Source organism: Rosa rugosa, chromosome 7 (assembly GCF_958449725.1).
Source record: "Rosa rugosa chromosome 7, drRosRugo1.1, whole genome shotgun sequence".
Taxonomy (NCBI): domain Eukaryota; kingdom Viridiplantae; phylum Streptophyta; class Magnoliopsida; order Rosales; family Rosaceae; genus Rosa; species Rosa rugosa.
In genome coordinates this window covers 135,502-153,857 of record NC_084826.1, presented here as the reverse complement: position 1 = coordinate 153,857, position 18,356 = coordinate 135,502, and the positions used below count along the sequence as shown (strand labels likewise).

Below are 18,356 nucleotides of genomic sequence, written 5' to 3'. Positions count from 1 at the left end.
TCCAATTCAAAATACTTCAAGTGTGTTCCTAACTAAAGAAAGAGAAAAAAAGAAGAAGAAGAGAGCAATTCTTCAAACTTTAGCGGAATTCACATTTTATTATTCTTCTGAAGGTGGGAAAAAAGATAAAACTGATTATTAACAAAATTTTGAGTTTGAAACTCATGTAATTAACCTCTTTCTTTTGGTTAACTGGAGAAAAAAAGGGATCGCGATATATCTATGAGAAATCTCATTCAATTAGATACGATAGATTACATCAAAAGAATTTGACCGCTGAGCCGTATGAGGTCGGAAACTCTCAAGTACGGTTCTAAGGGAAGGAATTTACCCCCTATTCCGACCGGGGAGAACAGGCCGTTCAGCAATCTGGTTCCTGGCACATGAGTAATTTGTATGAGTATATATTCTACAAATTAATTGATATGGGTCGACATACATATTCAGTATTCTAGTTTTCAGTATTCTAGTTATAGATCATGATACATACTTATCCATCTAAGTGTCGGAGCTATACCCCTTACTAATTTAATTAAGTTTTATGTATATAAAACAGGCAAAAGAAACGATGGGTATTGTGTATTGATGGGTATTGTGTATTAAAGTATACAAAGGAAACGAACTCCATTTTGTTTCCTCTTACTTTTTTTTATTTGTTCGTGTCTCCACCAGTAAAAAAAAAATGTTACTACTTCATACATATTCCAAAGGGTAAATTACAATTGCTTAGTTGAAAGACCAAAAAATAGAGTCTAGAGTCTAGGGGAGGTGACGGGCGGGAATAGCCAAGATTGATCTCAGATACAGTAGAAATAGAATATGACCCTCTTTCATTTCCTTATATTTTTCATATTCTATTTCTTTATTTCCTCCTATGTTACTTTCTAGAGATCATCGATCATAGAGGGTCCTCTTTACCATTCTGTATAAATGGACTATTCTATTTGTACAGATATGGTAGAGGGGCGCATTCAATCCCTGTTTGTCTATTAATTCTCAGTTCGTCTCTTCATCGCGGGGTAGAGCAGCGTGGTAGCTCGCAAGGCTCATAACCTTGAGGTCACGGGTTCAAATCCCGTCTCCGCAACATTTTTTTCGACAAAAAAACCGAATAATTAATTACCGTTTTTTTTTTTTGGGGGAGGGGGGAGGAAAAGAAAGGGAAGAGTAGAACCACTAGACTACTGCGGTCAACTATACTTATATACTTAACTTAATTAATGCTTTATCTATTAAATATAAATAAAATAGATTGAATTTAGGGAAATTCGTCCAAACAGTGTCTGAACTTTTCCAGACTATTAATTTTCATACCTATACTTTGAAAAATGTCATAATGGTACCTGAAGTTTTGGCCCCGACCCAATTTCCGTACCTAGCAACAGTAAAGTCGTCAACGGCGTTAAATTTTGAGGGGTAAATCTGGAACTTCAGGTATTCTCAAGAGAAAATCTTCCAAACAGTGTCTGAACTTTTCCAGACTATTAATTTTCATACCTATACTTTGAAAAATATCAAAATGGTACCTGACGATTTAAGCCCGACCCAATATTCATACCCAGGAACAGTAAAACCGTTGACTCCGTTGAACAGTACCAGAAAAGTATGCCAATAACTACCGTTGGGTTCAAACATTGCCCCCCAGACCTCGAAGTCAAAGGTCTTCGTCTTACATCTATAGATGTATGATCCGATCGCAACTTCGAATATGGGAGTTGATTCCAAAGCAGTTGAGAGCCGCAGAACTCAGCTACCTACCTTAGTTTTCTATCAGGAGAAAAAATTGAACTCGGGTTCTTTACTCCTAACAGAAGCTCTGGTACTAGAAGATATGTTGGAATTAGCTAGTACAGATCGAATCCACAATGTGAGGCGTCAACCACCCAATTATTCCCTCTCAGTGATGGCTTCGCCGGCAACGCGATCTTCTCCAGCATCTTCTCTGCTTCGATTTCAATCAAAAATCCCAAAACCCACAATCCAAAAAATCAAATTCAATTATTTGCAGCTGAAATCAATTTCAATTTTTCTTTTTTTGATGGGTTTGGGAGAAGACAACAGAGAAGAAGGAAAGAAAAGTCGTGATTAGGTAGATGCATGTGGAAATTTTGGTAGCTATAACAGCAAAAATGGTTTGGTTTGCAAGTGTTTGCTCGGTTTTAAGCCTAGTTCACCAGATAATTGGAATCATGGAGATTATTTGGGTGGATGCACAAGGAAATTTCAATGCTTTAGGTTGGAATCCGACGAGTCTAATAACAAAGGAATCTGAAATTTTGGTAATTCCACTTTGGGTCAAGTCTGGGTCCGATCTCTGTCGGAAATGGAATGGCGAAGCGATTCCGATCTCTGTCAAAACGGGATGTCGTAGTTTGGGCAATCTGCTAGAAAGCCTTGACGCGGGACCCTAAGTCAGGTTCTGGGGTGTCGGAGGACGATTCCGAATTCAGGTCGTCGATGTAGATGAAGGTCGGGTTCCGATCAAGTATGGGTCTGAGCACGGCTGTTGGCGGTGGTCTGGCATCGTACGCGTATCTTCCTGAGTTCTTCTGGATACGGGTATATGAATATTTAGATCTAGGTATACCATGTTGATATTGGTATTTGAATCTCGTATTGGGCATGGTAGTTATTGGCATACTTTTCTGGTACTGTTCAACGGAGTCAACCGTTTTACTGTTCCTAGGTATGAATATTGGGTCAGGCTTAAATCGTCAGGTACCATTTTGATATTTTTCAAAGTATAGGTATGAAAATTAATAGTCTGGAAAAGTTCAGACACTGTTTAGAAGATTTTCCCTTGAGAATACCTGAAGTTCCAGATTTACCCCTCAAAATTTAACACCCTTGACGACTTTACTGTTGCTAGGTACAGAAATTAGGTCGGGGCCAAAACTTCAGGTACCATTATGACATTTTTCAAAGTATAGGTATGAAAATTAATAGTCTGGAAAAGTTCAGACACTGTTTGGACGAATTTCCCTTGAATTTAATATATTTACCCATTATCCTGGGCGGATAGCGGGAATCGAACCCGCATCTTCTCCTTGGCAAAGAGAAATTTTACCATTCGACCATATCCGCATTATATATAATATATATATATAATTATATAATATATATATTTATATTATTTATTTATATAATATTTAGATAATTCTTATTTCAAAACGTCTTATAATAGATACTTAATAACAAAATATGTATTTAGTATATTTTTTATTTCAATTTTATTATTTTCCATTTTTACATATTTTTACAATACAAATACACAAAAGTTTGTCCCCTCCCTCTACTTTTAATTTTTCTAATTTTTTCTTTTTCGTTATTTGCATTTTTGGGACTTATATTGAATTTTAATGTGTCTCACAACCTGAAGGAATTCGGAGGGAGGGGTCATTTCATTTTTGGACGTGTAATTGAGAGATATTTTAGATGAAATGCCTTTGTTATCTACGAATGAATCAAGGTGTACGTGATCACCAAAGGCATTAGTGACTTAGGTTTTGAGTCTGAAGACTTGGGCTTGGGCTAATGAATGTATGTATGTCAGGGACAATTTCATATAAGCCTTGTGGTTTGGGCCTTAAACCTGTTTTTAGCTATAAAGGGGGTTGGATCAAAATGAGTAGTCCTGACCCAATTAAAGTAGCCCAACTCAACTCAAACAAGAAGAAGCCCAGCCCAACCCAACCCAACTCAAATTTACAAAATATATATTTTGCAAAACGAACCCTTGCCCCCCTCCCCCAGTCTCATGGCGAGGTTCGCAGGGAACGGCTCGGAGAATCTCCGAGAAGAAGAAGAAGAAGAAGAAGAAGAAGAAGAGAAACCGCAGCAATCAGGTAATTGTTTCGATTCCTCAGCTCAGGTTTGAGCACCCGCTATTTGATAACAAAGAAAGGTGTTGGCTGTGATCTTTGCAGGTTCCGAACAGACAATATTGGAGATGGAAGCCAAAACCGAAATTTTGAGTGAAGTAGGATGGTTTATTCTCGGTGAAAATCAGCAACATCTTGGTCCCTACGCATTTTCAGAGTTGCGCGGTGAGTTTTTTCCTCGGCTCCTCCTCCTATCTCTCTATTCTCTAATTGATTGACAGATAGATGGGAATGGAATTGATTATGCTGTTCAACAAAGCAAAGAAGCTCCAGTCAGTTGTGCCGGTGCTTTTAAGTTTCAGGACTCTCTCTATTATCAGTTGTATTTTGCTTATTTTTACTTGGCAATTTGGCTTGGACAGAGCATTTCTTAAATGGCTACCTCACCCACTCTACGCTGGTCTGGTCACAAGGAAGAAGCGAATGGCAGCCACTGTCCTCAATTCCTAATTTGGTCACCCAACTTGCTTGCCATGACCCAGGTTAGTTGAATTTTCCTCAACTTCTTTCTTTCATGAACTGCATCTGCCTACCGCTTACATGATTTTCTTCCAATCTCTTCTGCAGTGCCCCCCAGTGGTAATGATGATGACTTTGAGAAATGGCAGAAGCAGATTTCTAAGGCAGAAGCAGATAGTGAAAGACCTTCAACACCGCCAGAGGGCGAGGAAGAGTTCATCGATGATGATGGGACTCAATATAAGTGGGATCGGGGTCTTAGGGCTTGGGTTCCTCAGGTTGGTTTTAGTCTTCTCAAGGTTTTGTTCATTTTTTAGGGGAAGCCCTTTTGATTAGTCTTAAGTGTCCAGTTTCACAATCCCCTTACAATAATATAAATAGTGTTATTACTGATTCTTGATTACCGATTTTGATCACTCGATCAAATACAGAGGCAAACATTGACTTCCGTAGAAGTTTTATTTTGACAGAATTTTTTAATCATAATTTGGTGATGGTATTCTTCTTACATTCATCTTTTGGTGCATTAGATTTAAGTTACATTCATCAAAGTTATATGGCGCGCGTTATGGTAGGTGCTTTGTTGCTCCTATTAAAAGTACTTTTGTAGACTCCTCAGCTACTAGGAACAGATCCTTTTATATTAAAAATCATCTCTCACATGAGGGAGGGGTCATCTGGACACTTGTAACTCCTCAGATGCTATTTTCTGTAGTCAGTTGTGTTGATACTAGACCAAACTAGGTGCTGCAAATGTCTCGCATTTGTGCATTAATGCTGGTGAATAATGACTGATAAGAAGCTGAAGAAGAATTAAAATGAACAAGAATGATAATGTTATCCACCTTTTACATGTAAAAACCATATTTTGGCGTGGTATAGTCATTCTTTATGCATTGGTTGACGTACGTTGAACACCATAAGTGTGTTACCTGGTTTGAGAATCAGTTTAACAATTTCCCCTTAACCATCACACAAAATTTGTCTAAAGTTTTTTCTTTTCTTTTCTTTCCTGAATGCCTATTTGACTGATTTTATGTCTAATAGGATAGCATGTTTGGGGTAGAGGAGATGACTTTCTTGCAAGAAGAGGAAGTCTTCATGAATGCCAAACCTTCTGATGACTCTTCAAGGGAGGAGGTTGATGCAACTGGAATTTTTTCTGATCCTTCTAAAGAAGAAGACACTATTGTTAACTGTGAGGTAGAACAAGGGAATCCAAATTCAAAGAGAAAACTGTCGGATACGGAAGATGTGAAAAAGGTTCGTAAACCTTTTCACTTTTTTGATGAGGGTTCATTATTAATTGATTGAAAGTTGATAATTACCAAAGGCTATTGTGCAGATGGGATCTGATTGGGTCCTATTAATCTATTTGGTTTTGTTAGTCTGGATTGAAAGATCTTTATGTATAAAGAAGTCTTGAAGCTGTACCAGCGGAATTTTCACCTCTTTCTTGTTTCTTTATATCATGCAGGAAGCTAATAAACCTCCTGATAGTTGGTTTGAGCTAAAGGTCAATTCACATGTTTATGTGACTGGATTACCCGATGATGTTACAGTTGACGAAGTAAGCTGCAGTAATTATTTTGTTCTCTATGAGCATATTTCTTGAGGCTTATAACTAATTTAGGAATACTTTTCAGGTGGTGGAGGTGTTTTCCAAGTGTGGGATAATAAAAGAGGTAGAGGTTTCTCACTTAAAAACAATTTTTTTTTACACATTGGGATGCATGTTTGTTTATTTATTTATTAGAACATTTTTAGAGGATAAGTCAATGTTGCTGAATAAGTGAGCTCAGAGTTGAAGAGATTTATTTGGAATGAAATATTTTGGAGGATGCATATTGCTTATCTGAGAATAAAGATGTTCATGCTACTTTGTTATATTAATCATATTATTGTGTTTCTTTCCTCCATAGTGATTTTTTTTTCATTCTTTTTTCTCCTGATACTTTTTTCATGTTCCTCTGTTGGTAGTTATCAACCAAATCCTCAGTTTCTTGCATAGAGTTATAGTGGGACTGTGGGGGTTTTAGGGCCTGATTATTATGTTATTGTGGAAAACGACCTTCTTTTCTAACACCTATCTATAACCTTTTTTTTCCTGTCATGAAGCTAATTGTAGACATCATAAATTGTATTCCTTGTTTGCACATCATATTCTATGTATAGCATATATTATTATTATTATACTCATATGGGGCTTCTTATAAACACATTTAAAGAAATTTATAGGATCCTGAATCAAAAAAGCCTCGTGTGAAGCTGTATACTGATAAAGCGACTGGAAAGAAAAAGGGAGATGCACTTGTTACATATTTGAAGGTTTGAATTTTTTCTTCCTTCTACCACCGTCCTATCATTTTTGCATGCCATATCTGGGTATTTTATTATATATGTTTATATTTTAGGAGCCCTCAGTTGATTTGGCTCTCAAAATTTTGGATGGAACACCTCTGCGTCTTGGTAGCAAGGTTCTCATGTCAGTCACCCAAGCTAAGTTTGAGCAGAAAGGTAAAAACTATCATCAAGACACTTGAAAATCTTGTTTGTCATTGCTTCAATGTTCTATTTCACTGTTTTGACAACTCTTACCTGCGGTTTTGGAGTACCACTCTATGATATCTCTGATACACCATATTTTAGTTTCTCTTCAGCGTGGCATAGTAGAAAACTTTGGTTGACAATGCCAAAGTATATAAAAAACAAAATCTGATAATATCACAATTCACAAGTATGTATTATGCAGTTTTATTAAAAATGAATATAAAAATTTCTTCATTTTGTTTTTATCAAATATGACGGCTCTGAACAAAAGATATAAAATAGAGATGATTAACTATCTATTTTAGAGTTGTCTTTGAATATATTTTAGAGAAAGGATATCATATGTTTAGAGTTAGAACTAAGAACCTAAAACTATTGACATGTTATGAATATATATACAGCCAAGAAATATAAAGAAATTGATCTCCATCTTTTATGAAAACCTTACTTCTTTGTTAAATTGGACAACACAGATCTAATTTTTTTATTGTTGTTATACTTTTATTTGACATTTAAATTATATTTTTTTTAAGGATTGCTTAGCATTTTAATGATCAGGGACCAAAGTGAAATCTCACCTGAACTTCAGGGGTTTAAAATGTATTTCAGCCTAAATTTGAAAGTACAAATGAGAGACACCTCATATATAGACCCCAGCCACAAGTTTCTCAAATGACTTCTATATTTGATATTAACTTTTTGGGAATTGGGCCACGGGTGTTTGTTTACTAACAAGTAGGGCCAACGGTGATGTTCACTTATTTTTTTAAATCAAAATTCTATTTTTTCTTAAGAGAATCTTTTTGAGGCACCATGGCCCCCTTTGGTCTACAAAGCTCTGCCCATGTGCTTCAGGTGTGTTCTACTTAAGTGCTTTTATATGTATGCAGGGGATAGATTTATTGCCAAACAAGCAGACAACAAGAGGAAAAAAAAACTGAAGAAGGTGGAAGAGAAGATGCTTGGCTGGGGTAGGTTCTAATCTTGCATCGACACAAATTTGATTATTTAGTTTTCTTTAGCTTTTCATGCTGAATGATTCTTATTAGAAAACTCTTTTTCTTTTGGTCCACTCTTTTCTTATTCCCTTGAAAATAAGTTAGTATTTTTGAAACAAATATCTTTATTATGGTTGTGTAGTGTCTTATAACATTAAATTGCAGCTTTAGAAAGCATTTAATTATATTCCAGGGGGGTAGGTTCTAATCTTGCATCGACACAAATTTGATTATTTAGTTTTCTTTAGCTTTTCATGCTGAATGATTCTTATTAGAAAACTCTTTTTCTTTTGGTCCACTCTTTTCTTATTCCCTTGAAAATAAGTTAGTATTTTTGAAACAAATATCTTTATTATGGTTGTGTAGTGTCTTATAACATTAAATTGCAGCTTTAGAAAGCATTTAATTATATTCCAGGTGTAGCAAGTATGATTCTGCACTTAGTTCTTTTCCTCTCTTTCTCAGATGATAATTATGTTCTTTCATCTAACAGTATAGAGATTTATTACAGTGTCTTATAACGTTAAATTGCAGCTTTAGAAAGCATTTAATTATGTTCCAGGTGTAGCAAGTATGATTCTGCACTTAGTTCTTTTCCTCTCTTTCTCAGATGATAATTATGTTCTTTCATCTAACAGTATAGAGATTTATTACAGCATGCTTATGGAGCCATGGACATGCCTTTACCATATGAACTACATTTTTCTACATTGTTTCATCATACAGTGTAGAGATTTATTATATAAGGCTTATGGAGTCATGGACATACGAACTAAATTTTTTTACCAAACTTTGTTCAAACTCAAAGTTTTAAGCACTTAATCAATTGGCTATTTATCCTGCATTAATGTTCTACACTGTTGGTGTCTCAAGAGTTAGAATGCAGAACAGTGTAAATATATACCGTATATGTGAAACTTCTCAATATTTCCTATATATTCTTGTATGTAGTGCTTCTATCACACTTTTATTTGATTACCTCATTTGTTCTGGATTCCTCATACTGAGATCATGTTTCCTAATGCAGGTGGTCGTGATGATGCAAAACTGTTGATTCCAGCTATTGTTCTTCTTCGTTACATGTTCACTACTGCTGAAATGAGGGTAAGTTCAAAACTGTCCACACTCTGCTACACATACACTTTACTTTTTTTAGCGCTGTGCTGCCCTTTTACTCACTTGTTGGCTTGTTGCCAGAATGTCTGGACACTAACAGTGAATCCAAGTCTACTCAATAATATATGCAGGAGTCATGATCTATGACCCTTATAACAATGCATAAGCATTGGCTTCTTTTAGCTCTTAGATTTGAACACTTGAAGGTTGAGTGTGATTGACAATATTTCTCTTTTGACTTTTAACTCAAAAGAAAATATTATATCACTTTTTCTCCTTTTCTATGAAGGAAGTTTATAGGTTCCTCTCGAAAAAAAAATTCATGCTTTTCAGTTTCTCGCTGTAATGTTTGTTCATCTTCTCTCTATAGCAAAATATTTCAGTTAATGGAGAATTCTTCCCTAAGAGAGGGGAGAATTCTACGAAAGAACGTATTAAATGTTCATTCTCACCTTGAAAGTGAGCAAATCTAAGATTGTGTTTAAAATTGTCCGTCTTCTGTCTTTCAAAAGATGCAATTGATCCTGACCCTATGTGCAGATGGGAAAAAACACCTTTCGTTTTTATGTGCAATATTTCTTAACTGGTCAGTGCTTACAGTTAACCATTTATTGTTCCTGGTCTGGTAAAGTGAGTCCTTCTTAATGATTACAGGCAGATGAAAATTTAAGTGCAGAATTGCAGGCAGATGTTGAGGAGGAATGTCAGAAGCTTGGTCCCGTGGACTCAGTCAAGGTAATGTAACTTTGGATGAAAACTGGGCATTTCCATTCTCTCTCTATTTCTGCGTCATTTGAGCATGTACTGTTTCTTGGAAACTTTTCTGATTTTTATACAAACTGTCACAAAGTTTCTGGTGTTTTGTTTGGTGAGTTTGCTTTAAGATGTTAGGATGTATATATTGGAGTTATTGGTTTCTCCGTGTCAGATTTAACATGTATAGTATGTGCATGTCATGTGCACATCTTTTTCCTCTCTTTTTTTTCCTTCTCTCCCTGATTTCCTGTTTTTGTTGTTGCTGTTTTGTTTGTAGGTTTGTGAGAATCATCCCCAGGGTGTTGTTTTGGTAAGATTCAAAGATAGGAAGGATGCTCAAAAGTGCATAGAGTTGATGAATGGAAGATGGTAATTGGCAGATCTTTTCAAATTTCTTCAATTTCTGTGTTTACAATTGACAATTGCAGTTATTGTGGCATGGCTGAGTTGATTAACAATTCCCCCCTCTCTCCCCGCCAGCCCTGCGGTAGAGCTGCAGAGAGATCTCTTATTTAATTGTAGTTCTTATATCTGTGTAGGTTTGGTGGTAGGCAGATACATGCAAGTGAGGATGATGGTTTAATTAACCATGCTTTGGTCCGGAATCTGGATGATGATGCTGAACGCTTAGAGCAGTTTGCTTCCGAACTTGATGTATGAATGAGTTTTGTGTCAATCTTGTAGTTAAGCCAGTCATACATCAGGATTATGTTGTAGAAAACGTTCAACATATGACGGTCTTTGGCCATGTTGTTAGGGACCGTTACGTGAGTTTTGACATTTGAAAAGCCGTAGGTGAAGTACTATTATCGTCACTAATGTAAATTCTGGCTGTGGTCATTATATGAGCTAATAATTTTCATATTTTTGATCTTTTCTTCACCTTTGTCTTTTCTGTTGGCTGTTCTGCAAATGGTTTAGTTGAAACTTTAAAGCTATTTGTACATGAATTACCGGTTGTGATAGCTGTGGGTAGTAATTGGTGGGATCGTAGGAATCATTGTAAATACTTTGTGGAGTATCTTTTGGCAGAGGCTAATGATAGGAAGTGGAATTGAAGTAAAAGCTTTGTTCACTACTTCAACTAGTAACCCAAAAATCCAGAAAAACTAGGAGTTTGGGTTTCTCTTTGCCTCCATCGTCTTTCAGCATCCTTGATCTATCACCATGGTTGACGAAGTATCAGCTCGCTTGACGGCTACACTAGCTATCTTGGATGAGGGGAGGACTTCTTTTGATCTTGTCGGCAGCGCTGCAGTCTCAAACCATCTGTTTGTAGTTGGACGACTGCTCTTCGTTACGGCAAAGAGGGGCGCCGATTTATGGGTACTATGGCCATAGTATGGGAATTCCAAAATCACATGAGGATTCGAGAGCAGTGCAGGTGGTATATATACCAGTTCACATCAGCAGAGGACCGACTGAAGGTGGTGGACGGAGGACCATGATTTTTTGGCAAATAGGTGTTGGTCGTGGTTGAGTATAATGGTCTAAGTGATGCGGCAATGCCAATCACATCGAATCCAGTATGGGTCTAAATCCTTGGCCGTAGTTGCTTTGGTTAGCTCCACTCTGGGTTATGTGTTGCTGCTTGATAAGCTAGGGCTGTGTCGTGGGACAATGGCTAGGGTTACGATTCGTCACGCGGTTACTTCTCCTATCAAGAAGGCTTATTTGCTCTTGACATACGAGTTCACCTCCGACGCATCTACGACGGTCCGATTCACGAATGGTTGGCTATTGTAGGGTGTGTGGGATGCTAGAGCATCCATCTGCAGGTTGTTCATGGTCGCAGACGACAATTGCAGTCAATCTGAACCCTAAACCTAACCCTAGCATGGTTAGGGTTTCTGAGGCGCCAACTGGGCAGGCTGCTTCGACGGGGTTATCCAGGCCGGTGGTGCAAGCTCAAGCTCTACATATGTTCACCGTACCTCCATCCTGAGATCCTTCACATTTTCAATCCCTGGCGTGTCCTGGTAGAGGTGTTGGATGCGCAGTTTGCTCAGTTTCAATGGGCCATTGTGCCTTCTCCTAAGGCTGTAGCGCTAGCTCCTATGGTTACTCTGGTGTCCCCAGTTCCTATTACAGGCAAGAAGAGGGCAACATGCGTCAATGGCGTTGGCCCTTACACAAAGCGGACGAAGTTGGAATCAAAACCGGTCTCCTCCCTAGTGAAGCTTGGTATCGAACCATCTCTGGCATTGAAGAACAAGGTTGGTGTGATTCTTGTCTCCCTTGCAAAGAAGTCCAAGGTGAGACATCCCTTAGGCAGGAAGAACAACCCTAAACCAGAACACTTGAAGCCTAAGAAACTCAAGATGTCTACTAAGCCAAAGCCAAGAAAAAATTGTGCGTTCAAAATAGCGGTTAAGAGATCTCCAGAAATTGCGGAGAGCATGGATGTGAGTAAGGGTCAGATTGTGATTGTCAGCACTTTTGAGGGTGCCTATGAGTAGGGTATTTTTGCAGGAACATGAATAAAGTACAATTAATTCTTAAGTTATGTGGATAAAAATACAAAATATTTTCACAGAATCCGCTCCGCGCGTCTCTAAAAAAACTAGGGCTTTCGTGTGCCCGTCTATGCTAGTCAGGCGACTCATTGCCCCGAGGTAGGCTTCTGGCCTCGTCGGAGGGTGGTGAGTGCAGCCGGACGGGTTGTCTGTTGCTGTGATGATGGTTTGTCGCAGGATTGGATACAGTTATTGGCAGAAGACGGTAGATTCAGTGAGATACCATCCCTGGGAGGCGCTGCATCGGTGGTGGCTACCTCAGGGTGCCGTTGTATCTCAAGGCATCGGTGTATCAGAAGCGGATCAAGATCGGGTCGCAGGACTAGCTGGGGACTGGCAAGCTGGGAGGCAGCGATGGGATCGATTGGTGATTATGCTTCGACACCGATCTCTGACGGTTGCAATCTGGGATTTTCAACCCAGATTTGGTATGGCTTGGTTGCTAGGGTGGTGTGATGCGATGCCTTGACTCGATGGTGGTGTGCCGGCGTAGGTGGTGCAGTGGTGGTGACGACGGTGGCGGCGGCGTGCCAGGGGCGGTATTGATGCTACGTTGGACCTGGGTGGTGGGCTGGTGTCTTCTCTCTGAGTTTTGGGTTGGAAGTTGGGCTGGCCAATTCCTTAGGAGTGATTGGGCTTGGGCTTTGAGATTGGGCCTTGTGTCTGTTTTTAATTTTCATGTTTTAGTTTATTGTTATTTGTTTGTAGGATGTGGCTTGATGCCGACAATAAGTCCCTACCCTATTGTGGTTGGGCGATGTAATTTGTCTCAGACTGCGCACCTTGTGTGCCTTGTCTGCTTTGATTAGGCGGCGAGTTCCTTGCTTCGTCAAATGGTCGCAACCTCCCAGTAGCAGGATGAAACTGAGTGCTACCTGATTGTTTTTCCAGTGACAACATAGTGGGAAAGCTGAAATTAATAGCAAATTATGGCTTCGCGTGAGCAATATCTTTCCGGTGTGTCGCCATAAATGTAAAGCTAATAGAGTAGCCAGTAGTGCACTTTTCGCTAATTGGTGCTTGTTAGAACACATATGTTTAGCTGACACTCCTGTTATTATTTCGGGATGTTCTCTCGATGCTCATTATTTTTTAGGGTTTAGGCACAATGTCCCCCCATGTATTATGCGGTTTCATTAATGATCAAGGCTTAAGGACAGCTATACTTGCTCTATTTCAAAAAAAAAAAAATCTAAAGTCATTTCATAGCATTTTATAATAGTGTCTAGAAACTGTTTCTTTATTGGTCTTATACCAATGGTATATGATTCTTTTAGTTTACTTTAGGGTTCTCTAAAAATAACTCAATCTTGTCGTAACCCAATTTTCAGGTGCAATTTGTGCGATGTTACTTACATTGTACTATTAATGGATTGACACCCACTTTATCTTTAAAAAAAAAAAAATCTAGTAACCCATCTCATGAATACAGACGTATTAAATGTTGTCTTATTTAATACGATGGTTTAAGACATTTGAGATTTTAGGTTAATTTGTAAGATAAGACCTGTTAGCACGAACGCCAAGTCACCAACTACTAATTTGTGAGACGGCAGTGTGAAGTGAAACTGTTTGCTCGCCTTTTGTCAAAGTCCCCAATGGAAAGTATCGAGTCTTTGATGCGGTCAAGAAGGAAGAAGTAGATAAGGGCACTTGAAAGCATGGTGACTGAAATCACTACAGCAAAATTGGTCTTTTACAGCGTACATTTGACGTGCGCGGTAAAATACTGTCATTTACGACGCACATCTCACACGTGCTGTCGGAATGTCTTTATTAGGGTCATTCAGGTGTGCATCTTATGTGTGCCTTAAATTTAGTTATCTATTAACGACTTGCACAATATGTGTGCCATAAATAAATGAGTTATTTTACTAATCTTTTACGACTTACTTTTCTAGCATGCCGTAAATGGTTATAAAGTAATAAAGAGTCTAGCGATCGGTCGTTTCTCCTTGATTAATATGTGATTATCGACTTATCGGTCGTGTCTGCTATGGTCGTTGTTCTTTGCTACGGTCACTAAGGAAACTAAATTTGAATTAAATTTTGATTATGTTTTACTATCTTAAGGGAGTATGCTGTTGTGATCACCAAGTTTTCTAAGCATCTCAGGATACTCATCCAAAAGGGGATATATAGTACTAGCTAGTAAGCTAGTTCTCACACTAAGCATGCATATATATATATATATATATATATATACGGAGCGGTTCCAAAGAGGACATCCATACTGTTGTTAAAGTGCGGACGTCGACGCTGCAGCTCGGCTCGGGGCGCGACGGAGCGGCGGGGCTTGCCGGACGGACGCTAGGGGTCGGACGGACCGGTCTGCAGTCGGTGGAGTCGCCGGCAACGTGGTTTCAGCGCTGCCTAGAAACCTGCAGTTGCAGGTGAGGTCGCTGCCTAGAAACCTGCAACTCTGAGCTCCTCCGACCTCAAACGTTGCCCAGAACCGTCCGGGATGCCTCTTGCCTCCGTCAGCCAAGCCCCGAGCCGCCGTTGCTGCGTCGCCGTCCGCACTTTAGCAAAGTGTGGACGTCCGCTTTGGAAAGGGCCTGTATATATATATATATATATATATAGGCACACACACACATAGGCTAGGCTTAGGTTCTATAGCAGATAGCCGGATATGGATAGGGTATATTTGTTTTTCGGTCCTTCACTCTAAGCACCAAAATGAGCAAAAATTATCTCACTTACCCCAACAACAGATTTTTATTCCCACTAAACCCAATTTGAAGAAAAATAACTATTCTACCCTCAACTTAATTACTAAACTACAGCCATTGCCACACACACACACACACACACACACTCTCTCTCTCTCTCTCTCTCCAACGATGCCGGCATGTCACGAACCAAGCCTCGATCTGCCATGGCCTGCACGTCGTCAGCGCCGGCAGTTGACCGAGTTGAAGTCTACGGCAAATCGACAGAGTTCGTGCAGTTGTGAAGGTGCACCCGAGAAGCCTGAGCGAGCCGACGATGGAGAGTTCGTGCAGCCGTGAAGGTGCAGTCGACGATCGTCGTGCTGCCCAGAAGTCGGCTATAGTCGTGAGGCAGCGCCATCAATCGTGCAGCCGGCGACTTCGTGCAGCCCAGAAGCCTGAGCGAGCTCGGAGTCGTGCAGATGACTTCGGTCCTGGGTCTGCAACCGGAAGGAGAAGAGGAAGTGGGTGCCCAGATCATTTTTCTGGGTGCCCAAATCATTTTTCTTTTTAGTAAAATGAGTGCATAATTTTTTTTTTTGGTAAAATAGGGGCAGAAGGCCCAGAAGGAAAGAAAAAAGAAAAGTTTTATTGGGGGGCAATAGATGTCTGTTAAAGATCTATTGGGGGTATGGATGACAAAAATCCTCAGCGGGCCGGAGCTCCATTGGATACTCGTCCCTAATGGGGGGAGAATTTGGGGACAAATGGGGAATGGGGATTGAGATCCCCATGCCAATCCCCGCTATCTAAAATTGGGGATGGGGCAGGGATGGTATTGTGATCCCCATCCCCAAACCCGCCCCAATAATATATACATATATTTAATTTATATATATTAATTTATTTTTTATAATATAAATCACAAATATATACATTTACTACTTTACTTTAATGGTGTTTTGACTTTTGCACTTGATGTGCTCATATTTTCCTATATTTCTTTGCCTCTTAATCTTAGTATTTATGCTTAGTCCTCCTTATTTCGAGTCATTTATGTTGTTATAGTGTTTTTGTAGGTTTGTCTCATAAAGAGAAGAAAAGAAGTTAAAATGAGCTAACTAGGATTGAAAGACGCCCAGGTCCCAGAATCTGCCTGTGCAGAACATCCAACTTCCTCGAATTACTGGGAGTTACCCAGATCGAATCAGACAATGAACCTTATATGCATGGAAAGCTACGGATGTCAACTTTCTGTAGAATTTTACGGATCTCGATTTCGATATTTCTGGAGAAAGTTATGATTATTTTAGTGAAGATAGGTCGGACAGGAAATCTGCTCGGGAATTTACAACCATTCGTGGAGAACTCAAGTTCCGTGGCACAAGATCATCAATCCTAATGTTTCGAGGAAGTTAATTCAGATGAGGATTCAATGATGAACTTATTCCTACTTCTACAAGAGATATTTCAAGGTTTTCCCATTCCAAATGAAGAAAGGAATCTAAATCCAAGTTTTACAAGGAAACATGAAGCCAAAGATGAGCAGAAATCTTCCCTATATAAGGGAGCACGAATTTACATGAGAGGAGAGTCTCGGAGCACAATGTAGACGCCTAAGGAGCAGAGACGACTCACCCATCTTCCCTTTCTTTTCCCCTTCCATTCTTTTTATGTTTTTCCTATGTTTTATTTAGATATATTTTGCTAAACCTTTTTCTAGGGTTAGAATGATGCCCTATCATGATTGTTTATGTACTTTGATATTATATTGATGGATTTATAGTTTCTTTATGATGAATTCTTAGTCACTATTTGAATTGATGCTTTATGTTTAAGTTCTTTGATTGATCACCTTAGGGCTTTGCATTTAGTAATTGGAAGACAAATTTGAAGCAGAGATGCAATATAATTTGATTAGCTTCTTGTGATTAAGTGTGGTAAATTACATTATTACTTGAGAAAGACTAATGGTTTGCTTGATTCCCTTGTTTTCTAAAGCGTAATGAGTCTTGCATGTTAAATTTATACCTGAGAAGGATAAACTGCATAGTTAGGATATACGATCTTTACCCGAGAGGGAGAGCATCATGCACTTAAGGAAAACTATGGTCTAGAGTATCTGAGAAGGACTTAGATACGGGAATTATCATCAAAAGAAATAAAAGAATCTGTTAATTGCATCGAAACATAAATAGGAAAAACTTGTTGTGCAATTTTAATTAAAACTCGCAAGCGCACGAATCGTCGTTAGTATAGTGTGCAAGTACGAGGTCGTTCCAACTGAGGATTGATAATCAATTTAAACCCTAACTCAATTAATCCAAACACAAAATCACATAAACAATCAAGCAAAAGAAGATATTGATTTTTGGGTTTTTCAATAAACAAATAATTTGAGAATTAAAGAAACAAACAAATAATGATAAAACCTAGGGTTTCGAAATCAACCACTAACAATCCTATTTATGTTTCAATGCAATTAACAGATACATTCGTTCCTTTAGATGATAATTCCCGTATCCAAGTCCTTCTCAGGTACTCTAGACCATAGTTTTCCTTAATTGTATGATGCTCTCCCTCTCGGGTAAAGATCGTATATCCTAACTATGCAGTTTATCCTTCTCAGGTATAAATTTAACATGCAGAATTCATTACGCTTTAGAAAACAATGGAATCAAGCAAACCATTAGTCTTTCTCAAGTAATAATGTAATTTACCACACTTAATCACAAGAAGCTAATCAAATTATAAACCATTGAATTATGATTTATGAATTTAATCATGTTTTAATTTTATTTTTTGTAGATTTTGATTTTTTAAAAGACAATATGAGAAAAGAATTATTTTATTTATTAAATTCTTATTGAGGATTTGGGGCAAGTTTAGAGGCTTAGTCCCCAGTGGGGATGGGGACAGAGAATCTCCAATATATTTTTATTGGAGATTGGGGTGGGGATGATATTCTGATCCCCATCCCCAACCCGCGCCATTGCCATCTCTAATTGGGGGGCAATAGACGACTATTGAGGGGGGCAATAAATGTTTAGAATTGATGTAATCTCCTCGTTTTTTCCTTAATCAAAATTTTATTTGTCTAATTTTAGGGAGATTGGTTCTCATTCCGGAGACCGAAAAGTCTATTGGGAGGCAATACAGGTCTATTTGGGGGCAATAAACCTTTCCAGCGACCTATGAGATCACATACGACCTCTTTAAGGACATTCGGCGAGGTTTTTAGAGAAGTCCGGTGGACGGTGGCCTGTGGCCGGTGATTGGATTCCCACGACCGGTGACTAGAATTCGGCGATCATTGGCTGGAATCTGGAAGCCGGTGACCGGACTCCGGCGAAGTCTCCTATGGCTTCTCTCTCTTCCATTTTCTCTCTAACAAAGGGGTGAGGGTAAAATAGTCTTAAAAAAAAT

General features: G+C 38.7%; 1 protein-coding gene and 2 non-coding genes across 3 annotated transcripts; 2 read left to right on the top strand and 1 right to left on the bottom strand.

Moving 5' to 3' along the window:
- Positions 1 to 1,013: 1,013 nt before the first annotated feature.
- TRNAM-CAU (transfer RNA methionine (anticodon CAU)) lies at positions 1,014 to 1,087 on the top strand. Its single transcript has one exon. It is a non-coding gene; the product is annotated as a tRNA-Met (tRNA).
- Positions 1,088 to 3,013: 1,926 nt separating this feature from the next.
- On the bottom strand, positions 3,014 to 3,084 carry TRNAG-GCC (transfer RNA glycine (anticodon GCC)). Its single transcript has one exon. It is a non-coding gene; the product is annotated as a tRNA-Gly (tRNA).
- Positions 3,085 to 3,729: 645 nt separating this feature from the next.
- LOC133721987 (splicing factor U2AF-associated protein 2) lies at positions 3,730 to 10,642 on the top strand. The gene is made up of 14 exons (XM_062148769.1): positions 3,730 to 3,845; positions 3,927 to 4,046; positions 4,244 to 4,363; positions 4,449 to 4,618; positions 5,388 to 5,603; positions 5,818 to 5,910; positions 5,987 to 6,025; positions 6,579 to 6,668; positions 6,755 to 6,857; positions 7,781 to 7,861; positions 8,916 to 8,992; positions 9,659 to 9,739; positions 10,038 to 10,129; positions 10,300 to 10,642. The coding sequence occupies exons 1-14, from the start codon at positions 3,758 to 3,760 to the stop codon at positions 10,418 to 10,420; spliced, it is 1,491 nt and encodes a 496-aa protein (XP_062004753.1). The 5' UTR covers positions 3,730 to 3,757; the 3' UTR covers positions 10,421 to 10,642.
- The last annotated feature ends 7,714 nt before the right edge of the window (positions 10,643 to 18,356 follow it).

What these genes read in the sequence shown, in the direction of transcription:
- LOC133721987 (XM_062148769.1), top strand. Translation starts at nt 3,758, where the DNA reads ATGGCGAGGTTCGCAGGGAACGGCTCGGAGAATCTCCGAGAAGAAGAA. An exon ending in AGAGAAACCGCAGCAATCAG is followed by an intron (nt 3,846 to 3,926) that starts GTAATTGTTTCG and finishes TGATCTTTGCAG; the next exon opens with GTTCCGAACAGACAATATTG. An exon ending in AGAGAAGATGCTTGGCTGGG is followed by an intron (nt 7,862 to 8,915) that starts GTAGGTTCTAAT and finishes TTCCTAATGCAG; the next exon opens with GTGGTCGTGATGATGCAAAA.